Source organism: Mesocricetus auratus, unplaced genomic scaffold (assembly GCF_017639785.1).
Source record: "Mesocricetus auratus isolate SY011 unplaced genomic scaffold, BCM_Maur_2.0 Super-Scaffold_100028, whole genome shotgun sequence".
NCBI classification, from domain to species: Eukaryota; Metazoa; Chordata; class Mammalia; order Rodentia; family Cricetidae; genus Mesocricetus; species Mesocricetus auratus.
Genome location: NW_024429209.1, coordinates 9784757 through 9800278, shown reverse-complemented (window position 1 = coordinate 9800278; position 15522 = coordinate 9784757). Strand labels below are relative to the sequence as shown.

General features: G+C 49.0%; 1 protein-coding gene across 1 annotated transcript; it reads right to left on the bottom strand.

Annotated features, from left to right (window-relative positions):
- Positions 1 to 3370: 3370 nt before the first annotated feature.
- R3hdml (R3H domain containing like) lies at positions 3371 to 15059 on the bottom strand. The gene is made up of 5 exons (XM_040733064.1): positions 14799 to 15059; positions 10443 to 10561; positions 7381 to 7513; positions 5659 to 5774; positions 3371 to 3590 (listed from the first exon to the last, which is right to left on the bottom strand). Exons 1-5 carry the CDS (start codon positions 15057 to 15059, stop codon positions 3464 to 3466), a joined length of 756 nt encoding a protein of 251 aa, XP_040588998.1. The 3' UTR covers positions 3371 to 3463.
- Positions 15060 to 15522: the final 463 nt, after the last annotated feature.

The window sequence follows — 15522 nt, the reverse complement described above, 5'->3', positions numbered from 1 at the left end:
ATAGCGGGTTGCCCCACCTCCCAAACCAGCTAATTGATAAACTCTTTCTCACAGCCACTTTCAGGAGACCCCTCTGCTGTACTGACAGGCACTGGCTGTTTCCAGTTCTCAGCCTCCTGAGTTCTCCCCCCTACACAGGCACCTTCCTGCCTTTATTTTATTTCTCATCCAGTTTAAATCTCCAAGACTGCGTCTCTCCCAGTTCCTTCCCTGGGGAAACTCGAAGCCAGGAAGGACTTGAGTGTTTTTTTTGTTTGTTTTGTTTTTTTTTTTTTTTTGGTTTTTCGAGACAGGGTTTCTCTGTGGCTTTGGAGGCTGTCCTGGAACTCACTTTGTAGACCAGGCTGGCCTCGAACTCACAGAGATCCGCCTGCCTCTGCCTCCCGAGTGCTGGGATTAAAGGCGTGTGCCACCAACGCCCGGCGACTTGAGTGTTTTTTTCTCCCTGTCTACACCCATCCAATCATTCATACTGGAATAAAACAAAAACCTCTGAGAAGGTCAGCTGGGACCATGGCATCTACCAACTTGGGTGTATCTCCTTGCTCTGTCCCAAACCCTCCCCTGGGTCTCCCTTTTCTCCTGTTCCCTGCTTTTCTTTCCAGACTTTCCTTGAACTTTTCCCATTCTCCTCATCAGCATCATGAGATTGGGCCTTCTTCAGGGAGAGCAGAAGCCAGGGTTGGCCCTGCAGAACCCCATTAGGAAAGTCTGCGCCTGACTTCACGATACTTTCCATCATGGGCACCTGTGTCCAAAGCCAATCGCTCTCACCTCGGAAGCTCACTCACTTTCCTTTCCAGTGCCAGCATCTGGGTCCAAATCACCCTAATCTATCACCTCTATAATGAAACAGTTGTTTGCTCTTTCCCTGCATTCAGTGTGGCCCTCAACAAACCAGGTCTTCACCAGTGTGGCTCGAGACAGGGTCTCTCAATATAGTCTTGGCAGGCCTGGGATTTGCTATGTAACCTAGGCTGGCCTTGAACTTGCAGAGATCTGTCTGCTTCTGCATCACCGAGAAGCATGTACCACCACATGGCCCCAGGGATAGAATCTTAATGTACCGCTTCACACTCTGATGGAGCCCTAAAACTGCTTTTCATGTTAGTCTCCTACCTACTTTCCTAACATGGGTCATTTTACACACACACACACACACACACACACACACACACACACACACACACACACACACGGTATTCTTTCAAGCCAGGCACCCTCTCCTTTAGCTCACAGCCTCCATCTTTCTGGGATTTAATCATCCCTTCTTAAAAAAAAAAAAAAGGAGTTAAGGTGCTGGAGATGGGTCAGTGGTTTAGGGCACTTGTTGCTTTGTAGCAGAGGACCCAGGCTTGGTTCCAGCACACGGTGACTCACAACTGTCTATAACTCTAGTTCCAGGAGACCTGACATATCTGTACACATGTGTACAGTCAAAACACTTATACACATAAAATAAAAATAATTTAACGAAAATTCCCTTTGACATGGGTAATGGGGGAGTGTATTCACATGTGTGAACGGGATACCTAGGGAATCTTGAAACTTCTCTGCAGCCACGGATAACCCTGAACTGATTCTCTCATCTGCATCTCCTGAGCGCTAGGATTAAGGGTATGGGGTTATATCTGATACCAGGAATGGACCTTCAGGATACCTGCGTTCTAGGCAAGCACTCTCCTAGCTGACCTACATCTCTAGACCAAGGAAGGGCATTTTAGCACAGCTATCCCTAATTAGGAAGACCTTTATTTGGAATAAGAAACTGGTAGTTTTATCTTTGCCCTCCTTTCACTCACTCACGCCATTTGGAAATACGGTTTCTCGTCTTCAAAGCAGAGTAATAATATATATGCCTGTGCTGCTGTAGTGTGTGTGCCCCCTTCCTGCTTCCAGCGGAACCCCACTACCCTCAATCATTTCTCACCCAGCCCAGTTTCTCCTCTTGCTTTTTGACTTCCTGGAAGCTAAAGGGAATCCAATGAGAGCCCCAGCCTGAGGTCAAAGGACTGCATTTGAAGTGGGGAGGGAGAATAGTGATGTCAAGGCCTGGGTGGAAATGGTCAGAGAGATTCAGTTGTTCCAGGATTCCACAGAGGCTCTGGGCGAAGGGGGTGGGGTTCCTGTCCAGTCTGCGCTCTTCCTTTGAATGGAGCCTTCTCTAGACCACAGGGAGTGGGCCTCAGCAGGAGGGCAAGGTCTGAAGGAGGAAATTTTACTATCTCTAGAGACAAAAGGACTTTTGTGTTTTATGATCTATGGGTGAGATTGGGTGGGGAGAGGGGAAATGGTTTATTGGAATGAAAATGACATTGTAAGGCAGAAAAAAGGGGAGAACCAGTCTGTAGAGCCTAAGATGGAAAAACACACTGTGCAGGAATGAGCAGAGGGAGGAGAGAGCAGGGCCGATGGAGAGAGTGGTTAGCAGACAGAAGACAGTGCAGGCAGGTGGAGTGCGGTGATGAGCAGAGGGAAGACAGGGCGCGAAGGATGAGTGCTGCAGGGAAAATGTCAGAGGCAGAAAGAGCTCCTTGGTCAACTTGGGGTTGTGTTGTGTCATTGAGAGACTCCAGGAAGGTCAAAGAAGTATGAATTCAAGTCTCAGTGCTTCATCTAGGAGACACGGCTGGACCCTGTGGCTGTTCTAGAAAATGTACCAACGGTGGGGATATGATATGCACAAACAAACAAACAAACAAAAACTGTTAGGACCCGAAATTTGTCCAACCTAGGAGGATCGCCAGTCCTGGAAGTCTGACCAGGAAGGCTGGGATTAGATGGCTGGAGGCAAGACTTAGGTTAAAGCTGTTTTGTTCGTGTTATCATTTGTTTGTTGTCCTCCAACTTGCTGTATAACTAAGGATGGCCTTCAGCTTCTAATCCTCTTGACTGTAGTTCCTCAATGCTGGGCTCATAGGTGTTGTGCGGTGCTGGGACAAACACTTTGATATAATCTCAGCCCCAGGTTGAGGCTGTTTGACAAATGCCTTTCCCTAGGTGAACCATCTTGGGTTAGAAGCCTCAGAGTCACAAGCGAAGCTTCCTGTTCTGTTTCCAGCAACTCTCGCCCCAGAGAATCAGGCAAATGAAAACTGCAGGTCTTGCAGTTGGGAGGCAGAGGCAGGCAGATCTCTGAGTTCAAGGCCAGCCTGGCCTGGAGAGTGAGTTTCAGAACATCCAGGTCTACACAGAGATACAGAGAAACCCTGTCTTAAAAACCAAAACCAAAACCAACCCAAAAAGTAAAAAAAAAAAAAAAAAGAAAAATGCATGTCTCCCAGATATCATAGAGAAGAAAGATGTTCTTAAGGAAGGGAGATGAGGCACCTTTGACATATACTGGACATTTCAGAAAAGGAATTTATAAAGAACTGTAGGGTTGCCCAACCGCTGCCTCCCTCTCAACTTTGGGGAGGAATCTTTCCAGGGTCAGATACCAAAACACTGGGCTGGTTCAGATCTATGGGAGCCTGTTGGATGTGAGCCCAGAAAAGCACATGTTGCTGTTGCAGTTGCCTTGGTAACTGGGGGGACAAGCAGAACAGGGCTTCCCAGTCTTGTAGGGCGACTCCCCGATCCAGTTGCCCCTACAAGAGAACAGGCCCAGGGGAAGCAGAGTTAGGGAACAGCAGAGTTTAGGTGAAGCAGCCTTCACAAATTTACACATTGCAGTCCCGGGGTCCACTGCCTATGTGACCTTCAAGCCCTGGTTTCTTCTTCTGTAAATCTCTTCCATAGGGATGCAGAGAACAGCACAAACACAGTCTGTGCACATGTGCCCAGCATCGTTGTGCTTGGAAAATCCTGACATCCTGTAAGGTTTGGTTTTCTCTCTTTTCCCCAGCCTCCCTGGAGGGGCAGTTTTGGGTTCTGGTCCTGAGTTCTCATCCTAGTGACAGACCGGGCCACTTCATTTCTTCCTCTGAATAAAATAAATGAAACAGTGTCCATGAAAATATGTGAAATGATCTACGGGGCGGGGATCTCCTTGTGCTATATATATGTTGTGCAAATGAGAGTTTGAGTAATTAGCTGATGAGGATAACCAGGCATGAGTGGCTCACTCCTGGAGTTTCATTATGACCACTACCCTCCATGGCTACACCTTTAATCTACATACTCTGTATAGAATTACCCTCTCAAAAGACCACCACCCTTTATGGAAGGAAATAGGGAGTTATTGCCTAGTGGTTATAGAGATTTCTCTGGGCTGATGAAAAAGGGAAAAGTTTAGAAGGAATGGTAAATGGCTCAGCTGGTAGAGACTTTGCCTAGCCTCACAAAGCCTTGGGTTCAGTTCCCAGTACCTCATACAACAGGTCTGGAGGTCACTCCTATAATTCTAGCACTTGGAGGTGCAGGCAGAAAGATTAGTTCAAGATCAACATTATGAGTTTAAAGCCAGCCTGGGCTACATGAGACCTTGTCTCACAAGAAAAACAGAACCCACAAAATGCCTAGCAGTTCAAGGCACTTGCTGCCAAGCCAGGTGACCTGAGTTCAATCCCCAGGAGCCACATGGTAGAAGAAGAGAATCAACTCCAAGAAGTTTTCCTCTGATCTTCACATGTGCACAGTGGTGTGTGGACATTATCCCCATAAACAAATAAATGACTGTAATATAAATAAATAAAATGCCAGTGATTGTACAATGTTATAATAATTGTCACTGAATTCCTTACTTAGAAGAAGATTCAATGGTATCTTTTATGCAGTATTTTACTGAAACTTTAAGTACTTATTATTAATTGTGTCTCTGTGACATGAAAGCAGCTGTAGAGAAGAGATAAAGGAATTGTTGCCCCATGTTTCAATAAAACTTTTTTAAAATGGGCCAAAAGCCAGGTTTGCCCATGGGCCCTAGTTTTCAAAGTCCTGTCTTACAGAATCCCATCACCAGCTGTGGGTCTTCATTTCAGAGTGTCCTAGCTAGGAGGCGGGTGGTACTCATCCGTAATCCTAGTACTTCGAAGGTTGAGTTCCAGGCCAGTCTAGGCTACAGAGTGAGACCTGCCTCAAAAACAAAACAAACAAACAAAAAACAAAACCAGAAGTTTTCTCGTTTTGAGCTGAAAATCTGCAATGTTCGTAAGTCTGTGTAGTGATATTGGATGGAAACTTCTATTGCCATTTCCCTGTGTTTCCAAGAGATTTGTGTGACGATGCCTCCTGACCTCCTACCTACAGAGGTGAGGCTGGGAGAGAGCCGCGCATGCTCTATCCGTCTTTACTCTTCCATTCACTGCGCCCGCCTATGCGGAGCAGGTGTTCTTAGTTGTCTGTTTCTTGGGGTGCGCTCAAAGGGCTAGCAATGCGCCCAATGCTCAGCGATGCCTGGCATTGGCGTGAAAGGCTAGCTTCCTGGTGAAATATTAGTACATCCACTTGGTGGGCAGATGGGCCAAATCAGGCCACAATACCTCCACCCCTACCCCTGCCCTCCCTCCTTCCCCCTCTTTTCTCCCCCCCCCCTTGGGTACAGAAGAAGAATTATTGGTTGAGGCTGTGGCTAAATGGTAGAATACTTGCTTAGCTTGTGCAAGACCCAGTCCCGGTGCCACAAAATAGACAAACGAAAGGCCTCATCAACTGACTCTCTTAAATTGGCAAAACCAGCATAGCACTGAGTAGGAGGAAGCCTGGAACGGAACTTACTTGATGGCATAGTTGCAGACCAGGTACACAGCCTGCTGCCAGGTGCTGCCCCACACGTTGATGGTGCTACAGGTGTGAAGAGCACAGCCCAGCCGGCTGGAGGATGCCCACACCATCTGTGGAAACACAGGGACAGGGAGGCCCAGGCTTGGAGGAGCCCAACAGCCCGAGCAGCGTGGTTACTGGACCCCATTCCAGATGAGCACAGTGTGAAGTCTTGGGACCTGGGAGAATGGGAGAAGAGTCCATGTCTGCCTATCCTAAGGGGTTGGGGGGATGGCTTGGGACATTTATTCTGTAATAGAATGTTTTTTTATATTTGTTTATTTTATGTATATAGGTGCTTTGTTTTTATCCATACCAGAAGAGGGCACCATTCGGTTGTTGGGAATTGAACTCAGGACCTCGCAAAGAGCAGCCAGTCAGTGCTCTTAACCGCTGAGCCATCTCTCCAGCCCTAGAATGTTTTTTAAAAATAGCGTTTTAAGGAAACCAACAGTAAGGAATGTGGTTCACGTTGTTCTGTAGACCAGGCTGACCTCGAACTCACAGAGATCTGCCTGCCTCTGCCTCAGGACTGTTGGACTAAAGGTGTGGGCCACCACCACCCGGCTTGTATTTCCTATTGTTACACAGTGAAATAGGTGAGCCAGGCGCCAACGTGTGACAAGATAAGCAGGGGTGTAGTTCAGCAGTAGAACAAATGCCTAGCGGGCCTAAGGCCTGCGTGTAATACCCAGCGTGCCGAAGAGTGCTACATGTTTATCCGTATCATGTGTGGTATGTTATTATTTTCTGTACCCTTTCATCCATTTTTCTTTTTAAGATTTTCCTCTTGGTGACATTTGAAAGTCATTGTAGTGTTGGAGGTTAAGCACAAACTTGAATTACACACACTTGGGTCAGCATCTCAACGTCACCCGCTGTGAGATCTTGACTGGGTCTCTAATCCTCTCTGTGCTTCATTAGGAAGGTAGAGGTAATAGTGTCCTACAATTTTATTTTTGATAGAGCCTTACTATATATCCTTGGGTGGCCTAGAACTCAATATGTAGATCAGACTGACCTCCAACTCACAGAGATTTGCCTATCTCTGCCTCCCAAGTGCTGGGCCTAAAGGCGTGGGCCACTACATCTGGCCACTTAAAATTTTTTTAAACATAGTTGGAATGGGCTGGGGTGTAGCTCAGTGGTAGAACAAAACAGAGAATAGGAGTTTTGGGAAACAGAAAATACCCAAAACATTCACAACAAAACAATGGCAGAGTATGATGCCTGTAATCTCAGAAGGAGAGGCAGGAGGATTTCTCAGAAGGAGAGGCAGGAGGAGTTTCAGGCCTGTGAGGACCTATATTTCAATAGAATTCATCTCAATTCACTCTCTGCACAACTTTCCAGGAATGCACACCTTCCATAAAGGGAAGCACACTCTGGGAATGGTGGGTATGCCTGTAGTCCCAGCACTCAAGAGGCTGGGACGGGAGGATGGAGAACGGGACACCAACCTGGTGGGTATGCCTGTAGTCCCAGCACTCAGGAGGTGGAGATGGGAGGATGGAGAGCGGGACACCAACCTGGGGTATACAGTGACCCCGTTTCCAAAAAAAGAAACCAAAGGAAGCCCCCGGGGCCTGTGCTTCGATTCTCATTCTGCCACCTCCCCCGTTATTCTTTGAGGTGCCAGGGCCTGTAGAGTGGCACTCTTGGCTGGCAGGGGGATACCTGGGTATAGTGGGAGCATACAGGACCGCTGCAGAGCCAAGGGCAGTGTGGGGTACAATCCTTTGGAGTTGGGAATGAGTAATGACGCTTTTCCTCAGACCAGGACTTCATGAGATCTACCACAGAACGGTACCTGGGGAGGCCAAGAACATGGAAGAAGGTGAAGGAAGGGCGGAAGAGTCACTCTGTCACAAACTTGTTTTGTGAGTGACTTCATTCTCCATCACATTCCCCATCTGTAAAATGACAGAATGCGCACAGGTCGTACTTACCTCATAGGTTAGGGTCTGACTATGGACCACTCACCTGTCCCTGGCACAGAGTAAGTGCTCAATAAAGCTGTGTGAAGAGCCAGGTTGTAGTGGCATTTCAGGCACAGCTTGTATTTTTAGGGAAAGAGAGGCATGCTGAACCATCAGGTCATCCCAGGAAGCTCTCTGCAGACTGAAGAACCTGGTGAGGTCTGAGGACTTTCTCCATCAGATACATCTGCCAGTGTTAGCAGGCTGAGGAGACCAGGCCACCTCCCAAGCAGCTGTCTCTGGGACAGAGTCTAGAGGCAGTTTGTGTTGGAACTTGAAGCTGTGGTGAACTAAATCATGTGATGTGAAACTTCCTGCCAGTCACCTCAACCCTACAAATGTCTAATGTGCCCTTTGTTCTTGGGATGGCTTTGGGGTTTTTCTCTGATGACTTCTCTGAAGAGGCTCTCTGGCCTCCTTCACTGTCCCTCTCAAGGAGCTCCCTCTCTAGAGACAGCATCTAGTCCTAACCCTATCCCTAAGCCTAAGCCTAACCCTAACCCTTCACTATCCCTCTCAAGGAGGCTCCCTCTCTAGAGACAGCATCTGACTACGTAGCTCTGACTGGCCTTGTACTCACAGAGACTGCCCTGCCTCTGCCTCTGTCTCCAGAGGGCAGGGATTAAAGGTGCTGCCACTACATCTGGCTCTCCCTATCTCTCTTAGTCTCAATTTCAACAGAAAAGATTAAATGTTGGAGCTGGAGAGGTGGCTCAGAGGTGAATAGTATAAGTACTTGCTGCTTTTCCCGGGTTCCAAGTTCAGGACATGGAACACATGTGGCGTACACATATACACATACATATAAAATGTTTTTTAAGATCTTATTTTTATTTTAAATTATGTGTGTATGTGTGCATATGTGTGTGTGCCTTATGTTCATATGCATATATGTAGTGTCTGTACATGTGCATGTGTGTTTGTGTGTGTGCATGCACGTGTATGTATGTGTGCATGTGTGTGTGTGTTTGTGCATATGTGTGTGTGAGCATACACATGAGTGCAGTGGCCGAGCATGCCATAAGAGAGTGTTGGATCCCTTGGAGCTGGAGTTACAGGCAACTGTGAGCTGTCCATTTGGGTTCTTTGTGAAAGTCATACTCAGTCTTAACCACTGAGCCACCCCTCCCTCCCATCATATTCTCATTCCTAATGAGGGGCCTCTTTGCAAGGCCCCCATCATGTTTGCCTCTCGTACACTGCATGTTTTGTGTCTCATGTTCCCTTTCATCTTGATGCTTGATCATGGTCTCAAGGCCCTTTCTCTAAATAAGCTGATTTCTTTCTTTTTAAAACTAATTTATATATTTTTGTTTGTGTATGTCTGTGTGAGGGTGTTGAATCCTCTGGAATTTGGGTTCCAGACAGTTGTGAGCTGCCATGTGGGTGCTGGGAATTGAATCCGGGTCCTCTGGCAGAGCAGCCAGTGCTCCTAACTACTGAGGCATCTTCCCCTCAAGGGAATTATCTGTGAGCTCTCCTTTCCAGGACTGCCCATTGGTGTTGTATCTTACTCTCCATGGTTACTGACAGGCATAAAGTCAAAAGAGCACCAACACTGGCATTGTGCAACAGTGCCTCTGTTCTTCAACACCCTTCCCTGTGAGCCTCAGAAGCGCTGGTCATCAGGCGATGGAGAGTGAGATGGGAAGAATTTCATGGTAGGAGGGAGGGTGTGTGAGCTTGGGGAAGGACATGGTCAAAGATCAGCTCTGCAGGACTCGGAGAGACCGTTCATAATTCCCAAGGCTTGGCACTGGCTCCAACCAGTTGGTGACATGCCAAGGTGTGGAGGGCCCAATGGTCCCAGGACCTCAGTTTTCAGGGTGAACCTTGATCCCTGCTGAGGTCATGGCAAACTGGTAGGATGGGGATGGTCATGCTTTCCTAATGTCCTTAATTGGCTGAATAAAACAGTGGTATATGGCCATCTCTTAAATGTTTGTGTGTGTGTCTGTGTGCACATGTGCATGCACACGTGTTCATGTGCCATGTGTACATACATGTGGAGGCCAGAAGTCAACCCCAGGTATCATTTCTTAGATGCCATCTACCCTGTTTTTGAGACAGGGTCTCTCACTGGCCTAAGATTCAAAGATTAGGCTAATCTGCCAGCCAGTGATTCCCAGGGACCCTCCTGCCTCCGTTTCCCCAGTGTTGGGATGGCAGGCATGCACCGTTGTGCTCGGCTTTTTATGTGGGTTCTGGGGATTGAACACAGGTCTTTGTGCTTGCCAGACAAACACTTTTCCAGCAGACCATCTCCTCAGCCCTTGTTACTGGCTAATGAAACCCACAAGTCTAGAACTAACTAATCTAGGCCAATAGAGACCCCAAATTTTGGAATATAGGCAAAACTTCCTTAGGTCGAACCCATCAGAACTCAGGCACCCACATTCTGAGTCAGAAACTGGATGGTGACAAAAGACAGGCTGGCCATTCAGTTTCATTGTCATTCCTGGGCCCAGTGTACTCACCCCCTACCCTCTGTCCCAGCTCCACTCCCCACAGCCCTCATCACCTCCTTATGCCCGTGAGTCTTCAAATTCATCCTCACTCTCCGCAGCAGCATGAACTCTAGTTTGTCTACCCCGTACTGCCTGCGCATCCTAAACAGCACGAATTTCTGTATGTGCAGACCTTATCTGCCTAGTTCGTCGCGGTAACCACCACCGCGCGCGCGTAGCACCTGGGCCAGAGCGAGTACCCAGTGTACATTTGCCAAATGACTGAATGAAGAAACGGCAGGGATTCACTCACCGGCCGGAATGGATAGACAGGTTCTGGCCCACATATTTCATCAGCTGTGAGGGTCCATGGGCCCAGATGCACTGAGTGGCCCAGGCTTCAGCAGACCTGGCCAGCTGTTCATCCCAAACCTGATGGAAGAAAGACCGTGAACTTGACCCAGGGTAAATAACCACCATGGCCATAGTGGGGTGCAGATGTGCCCATTTACCTGGCACCGTGCTGAGGTCAACATACCCACATAGTGGGGTGCAGATGTGCCCATTTACCTGGCACCGTGCTGAGGTCAACATACCCACATAGTGGGGTGCAGATGTGCCCATTTACCTGGCACCGTGCTGAGGTCAACATACCCACATAGTGGGGTGCAGATGTGCCCATTTACCTGGCACCGTGCTGAGGTCAACATACCCACATAGTGGGGTGCAGATGTGCCCATTTACCTGGCACCGTGCTGAGGTCAACATACCCACATAGTGGGGTGCAGATGTGCCCATTTACCTGGCACCGTGCTGAGGTCAACATACCCACATAGTGGGGTGCAGATGTGCCCATTTACCTGGCACCGTGCTGAGGTCAACATACCCACATAGTGGGGTGCAGATGTGCCCATTTACCTGGCACCGTGCTGAGGTCAACATACCCACATAGTGGGGTGCAGATGTGCCCATTTACCTGGCACCGTGCTGAGGTCAACATACCCACATAGTGGGGTGCAGATGTGCCCATTTACCTGGCACCGTGCTGAGGTCAACATACCCACATAGTGGGGTGCAGATGTGCCCATTTACCTGGCACCGTGCTGAGGTCAACATACCCACATAGTGGGGTGCAGATGTGCCCATTTACCTGGCACCGTGCTGAGGTCAACATACCCACATAGTGGGGTGCAGATGTGCCCATTTACCTGGCACCGTGCTGAGGTCAACATACCCACATAGTGGGGTGCAGATGTGCCCATTTACCTGGCACCGTGCTGAGGTCAACATACCCACATAGTGGGGTGCAGATGTGCCCATTTACCTGGCACCGTGCTGAGGTCAACATACCCACATAGTGGGGTGCAGATGTGCCCATTTACCTGGCACCGTGCTGAGGTCAACATACCCACATAGTGGGGTGCAGATGTGCCCATTTACCTGGCACCGTGCTGAGGTCAACATACCCACATAGTGGGGTGCAGATGTGCCCATTTACCTGGCACCGTGCTGAGGTCAACATACCCACATAGTGGGGTGCAGATGTGCCCATTTACCTGGCACCGTGCTGAGGTCAACATACCCACATAGAGATGAGAAAACAGAGGCTCAAAGGCTTTGACTCAAGGTCAGACACAAATCCACAGCTGAACCAGGGTCTACGCTCAGGTCTCTGGCTCTGAGTCCTGTGTTCTTTCTTCCTCACTAGACCTCAAACTTAAAGCCCCAGCTCTGTTTGGAATCCCAGGGCATTTGAAATAGTTATCAGCAGTTCCTACATGTGACTGAACCCAGAGTGAAGAAGAATCATTGATTTTAAGTTCACATTATTTTCATTTAAAAATTGAATTCAGGACCTCCTTTTAAAGTATGAAAAGAAGCCAGGCAGTGGTGGTGTGCACCTTTAGTCCCAGCACTCAGGAGGTAGAAGTAGGCAGATCTCTACAGAGCTAGTGCCAGGACAGGCTACAAAGCTACACAGAGAAACCCTGTCTCAAAAAACAAAAATAAACAAACAAAAAGTATGAAAACATGCAAAAAGTTAGGTTAAAAATAATAAAATTTGGATGTGGTAGTGCACACCTTTAACCCTGGCGCTCAGCCAGTTTGGTCTACATAGAAAGTACCAGGCCAGCCAAGGCTACATAGCAGATAGATAACTGTTAGGAAAAAAAAGATACCAAAAAAAAGGCAAAGTGGAGTATTTTACAGCCCTCATCATTCCTGGATAGTCCCTTAAGCCACCCTGTACCCTTCCCCAACAGTCTCCAGCCAGAAATCTTCTCCATAACTCAAATATGTAGATACACAAAAGGCTGTGCACACTCTGTTCTGTAGGCAATTCTTCATTTGACAGGACAGGTGACCTTAGTGAGTATTCTACATCAGTGCCTATTAAACCCCTTCCTTATCCTTCTTCATAGTTAAATAAGTTTCCAGTGTGGAAATTCTTCACAGTGTATAGCTGGGGTGCTGGGGGGAGCAGTATTAGCGCTTTAAAAAATGCTAGTTCTCAGGGTTGGAGAGATGACTCAGAGAGCAAGAGCACTTACTGCTCTTACCTAGGTTTGGTTCCCGGTACCCACATGGCAGCGCACAACTGCCTGTAATTCCAGTTCTAGAGAATCTGATACCCTCTTCTGTTTAAGAGAAGCCTAGACTACATGAGACTGAAGCAGGACAGCACGACAGGGAAATTATGGGGATGTCGGAGAGAGAAGAGCCCCTCCCCCTGGAGCCTGGATAAAGTCTCCCCCAAGCTGAGACTTGAAGACTCCAATACAGCTAATAACATTTTCCACTGCTGACAAGACCGTGTCTCAAAACTAAACCAAGGGTTGGAGAGATGGCTCCGCAGTTAGGAACACTGGCTGCTCTTCCAGAGGACCCAGGTTCAGTTCCCAGCACCCACAGGGAGGTTCAAAACCATCTGTAACTTCAGTTCCAGGGGATCCAATGACCCCTTCTGTCCTCCCTGGGCACCAGGCACACATATACACTGGCATACATTCAAGTCAAGCACCCATACACATAAAAATAAATATGTAAAATGGTAACAAACAGACCCCCCCAAACCCAGTTTCCTTCCAACTCTGACGCCCTGGAATTCTTTGTGTTAGTATTTGTTCACTCAGCAAATATTGAACAGTATTCCTTGGCACCAAGGACTCAGTCTAGCAAGGAAATGAGCTGTCAAACAAGCATGACTCACGACAACCCCAGGGCATGTGGGGATGTGAGGAGTGACCCAGACCTGGGGGGGGGGTTGGAAGAAAAGGGGGTTTGGAAGAAAAGGCTTCTGTCAGGGTTGCTTAGAGTCACCCTGTTCTGGGGATGCAAAGCCACCAAGCAAACAAGAAATGGAGATGCTAAGAAGTCCCCCTCCTGCCCCACCCATTGTAGCCTCCTGCTTTTTTAGGGAAAGCAGAGCAAAGAAATGAAGGGAGAGAAGGAACAAAGTAAAAGCAGTGGGACCCTCCGCAGCATCCTTGGAGAGAGTAGCTGGCTCACTTCCTGTGTCTATGCTGCGTGCAGTGAGGAAACACCCGTTGGGTAGTGCCACCCATACCGCTGGTGCCCAGTTAATGTGCCATTTGTTTGGAAACTAGAGCCTTCTGCGTGGCAGTTTCAGTGTTAATAAATGAGTGAATGAGTCAGCAAACAAGTAAATGACAGCCCAGCCCCTCCCCCACGCCCCACTCCCAACTGCCTGCTAGTCAACTCTTGTTCTGGCCCCTTCACAATTGTCCCCTGACATATACTGGGTTCCGTATCTTGTCAGTGGCCCCCAATCCCTGTCGCCCCCCCCATACACAAAATTAGTTTCTTGAGGGAGTAAGCCTTGTTCTCCACAGCATCAAGAAAAGACTCAGCTCTGCGTCTGGCTCCAAGCAGGAGGTAGCACATAGAGACTGCTAAAGGGGGCGGCATTTCCACTTGTCAGCGGGAGGAGGGCTACTGGCTATCTCTCTTCCTAAAGATGCCTCTGCGGGCTGGCAGCCTATCTCTTCAGGCTTGGGGACAATGGTCCCAGGGAGGAGCTGTGATAGGAGGGTAATCATCCTGGTTTCTGAGACACGGAGCTGAGAGACACTAGGACTGACACTGAGATTCAGCTCCTGGCATTCCTCAGCCCAAGACACCCTGGTGCCTGCCTGTCCTCTGCTGGGACTGGGGATGAATGGTCTGGGTGTGTCCAAGAACCTGCTCTGCTGAGAGACAATAGCCTGGAAAGCTCAGTCTCCCACCCCCTGTAGGTCCCCAGTCTGGAGGCAAATCCCCGGCACAGTTTGTTTGTGAAAGCTCCCACCTCAGCAACAGGCAGAGCAAGCTTGCAATCTGGCCTAGGGACCTGTCCTGTAACTCAATCCCTTCACTTGGAAAACATGAAACATTGTCTTGGAGGAAGAGGATCGTGTGAAGGAGCTGGCAGGGTGCCAAGTTGTCCTACAGATAGTATTCTTCTCTCCCCACCCCATCCATTCACCAAGGATATATGCCACGACCTTGCTTTCTGCATCTGTAAAATGGATTACTCATTTTCACCGTTTGCTTAGGCTAGGTGGGCAGCTTTGAAGGTCCAGCTCTTCAAAGGCACCCAGTCACTCGGAAGCCACAGTGAGCAATCTGGTGTTGGTTGGAAGATGCACCAGGAAGGCCTGGGACTCACCATATACTCCATGTTGGCTGCGGGTGGGTGTACGCTGGCCCGGATGTGGTTGTGGTAACCCAGCAAGGCACTCATGTCCCGGGCAGAGATATGGCGCTTCCGGCGGTACCGGGGTACCCCCAAGCCGGACAGGGGCCACACAGCTACGTTCTTGGGTCGGCCCAGGACCAGTGTGGTGTTGGGCATCCTTAAGGCCCCCACTGTGTGGCCTGTCCAGAAGAGAAGGCCCGCCAGGCCCATGACGCTGGCCAGAAGAGGCATAGCTGTCTGGGGTCGTGTACCTGTCTGGTGCAGAGTAGAGCTGCTGCCTAGAAGAGGTGGGTGTGAGAATGCCAAACCCTGAGCGCTGTCCTCGGGCACTGCCGATCCAGAGACCTTGGCAGAGATTCTCTGAGCCAGCTCTGGTCCAGATGCTCAGTACTTCCTCCTTCCTCCCCAATGGACTCAGTTGGTTAGGTGATGGGAAGAAATCCCCAGACAGTGGTTAACCCAGACTGGGCACTGGAGTGGGAAGGTGCTACCACTTCAAAGCCAGGGCTCTGTCACATTTGCCCAGGAGACAGACGGCCATCTCCTCTGGCCAAACACCCTCTTTACCAATCCCCTAATGTTGGACTCAGTTGATGTCCACAGAAGCAGAACAGGGCCCCTTTTCAGTGCAGCGGCCTCGGGATGGAGGGGGTGACGTGGGAAGGACAGACAACAGAGGATGGCAGAGGCAGAA

Excerpts from the sequence above, each read along its gene's own strand:
- R3hdml (XM_040733064.1), bottom strand. The coding sequence starts at position 15,059 with ATGCCTCTTCTGGCCAGCGTCATGGGCCTGGCGGGCCTTCTCTTCTGG. Across the intron at positions 7,514-10,442 it reads CTGTCTATCCATTCCGGCCG|GTACCGTTCTGTGGTAGATC; the intron begins GTGAGTGAATCC and ends TGGCCTCCCCAG. Across the intron at positions 5,775-7,380 it reads TATGCTCCCACTATACCCAG|ATGGTGTGGGCATCCTCCAG; the intron begins GTATCCCCCTGC and ends GTGTTTCCACAG.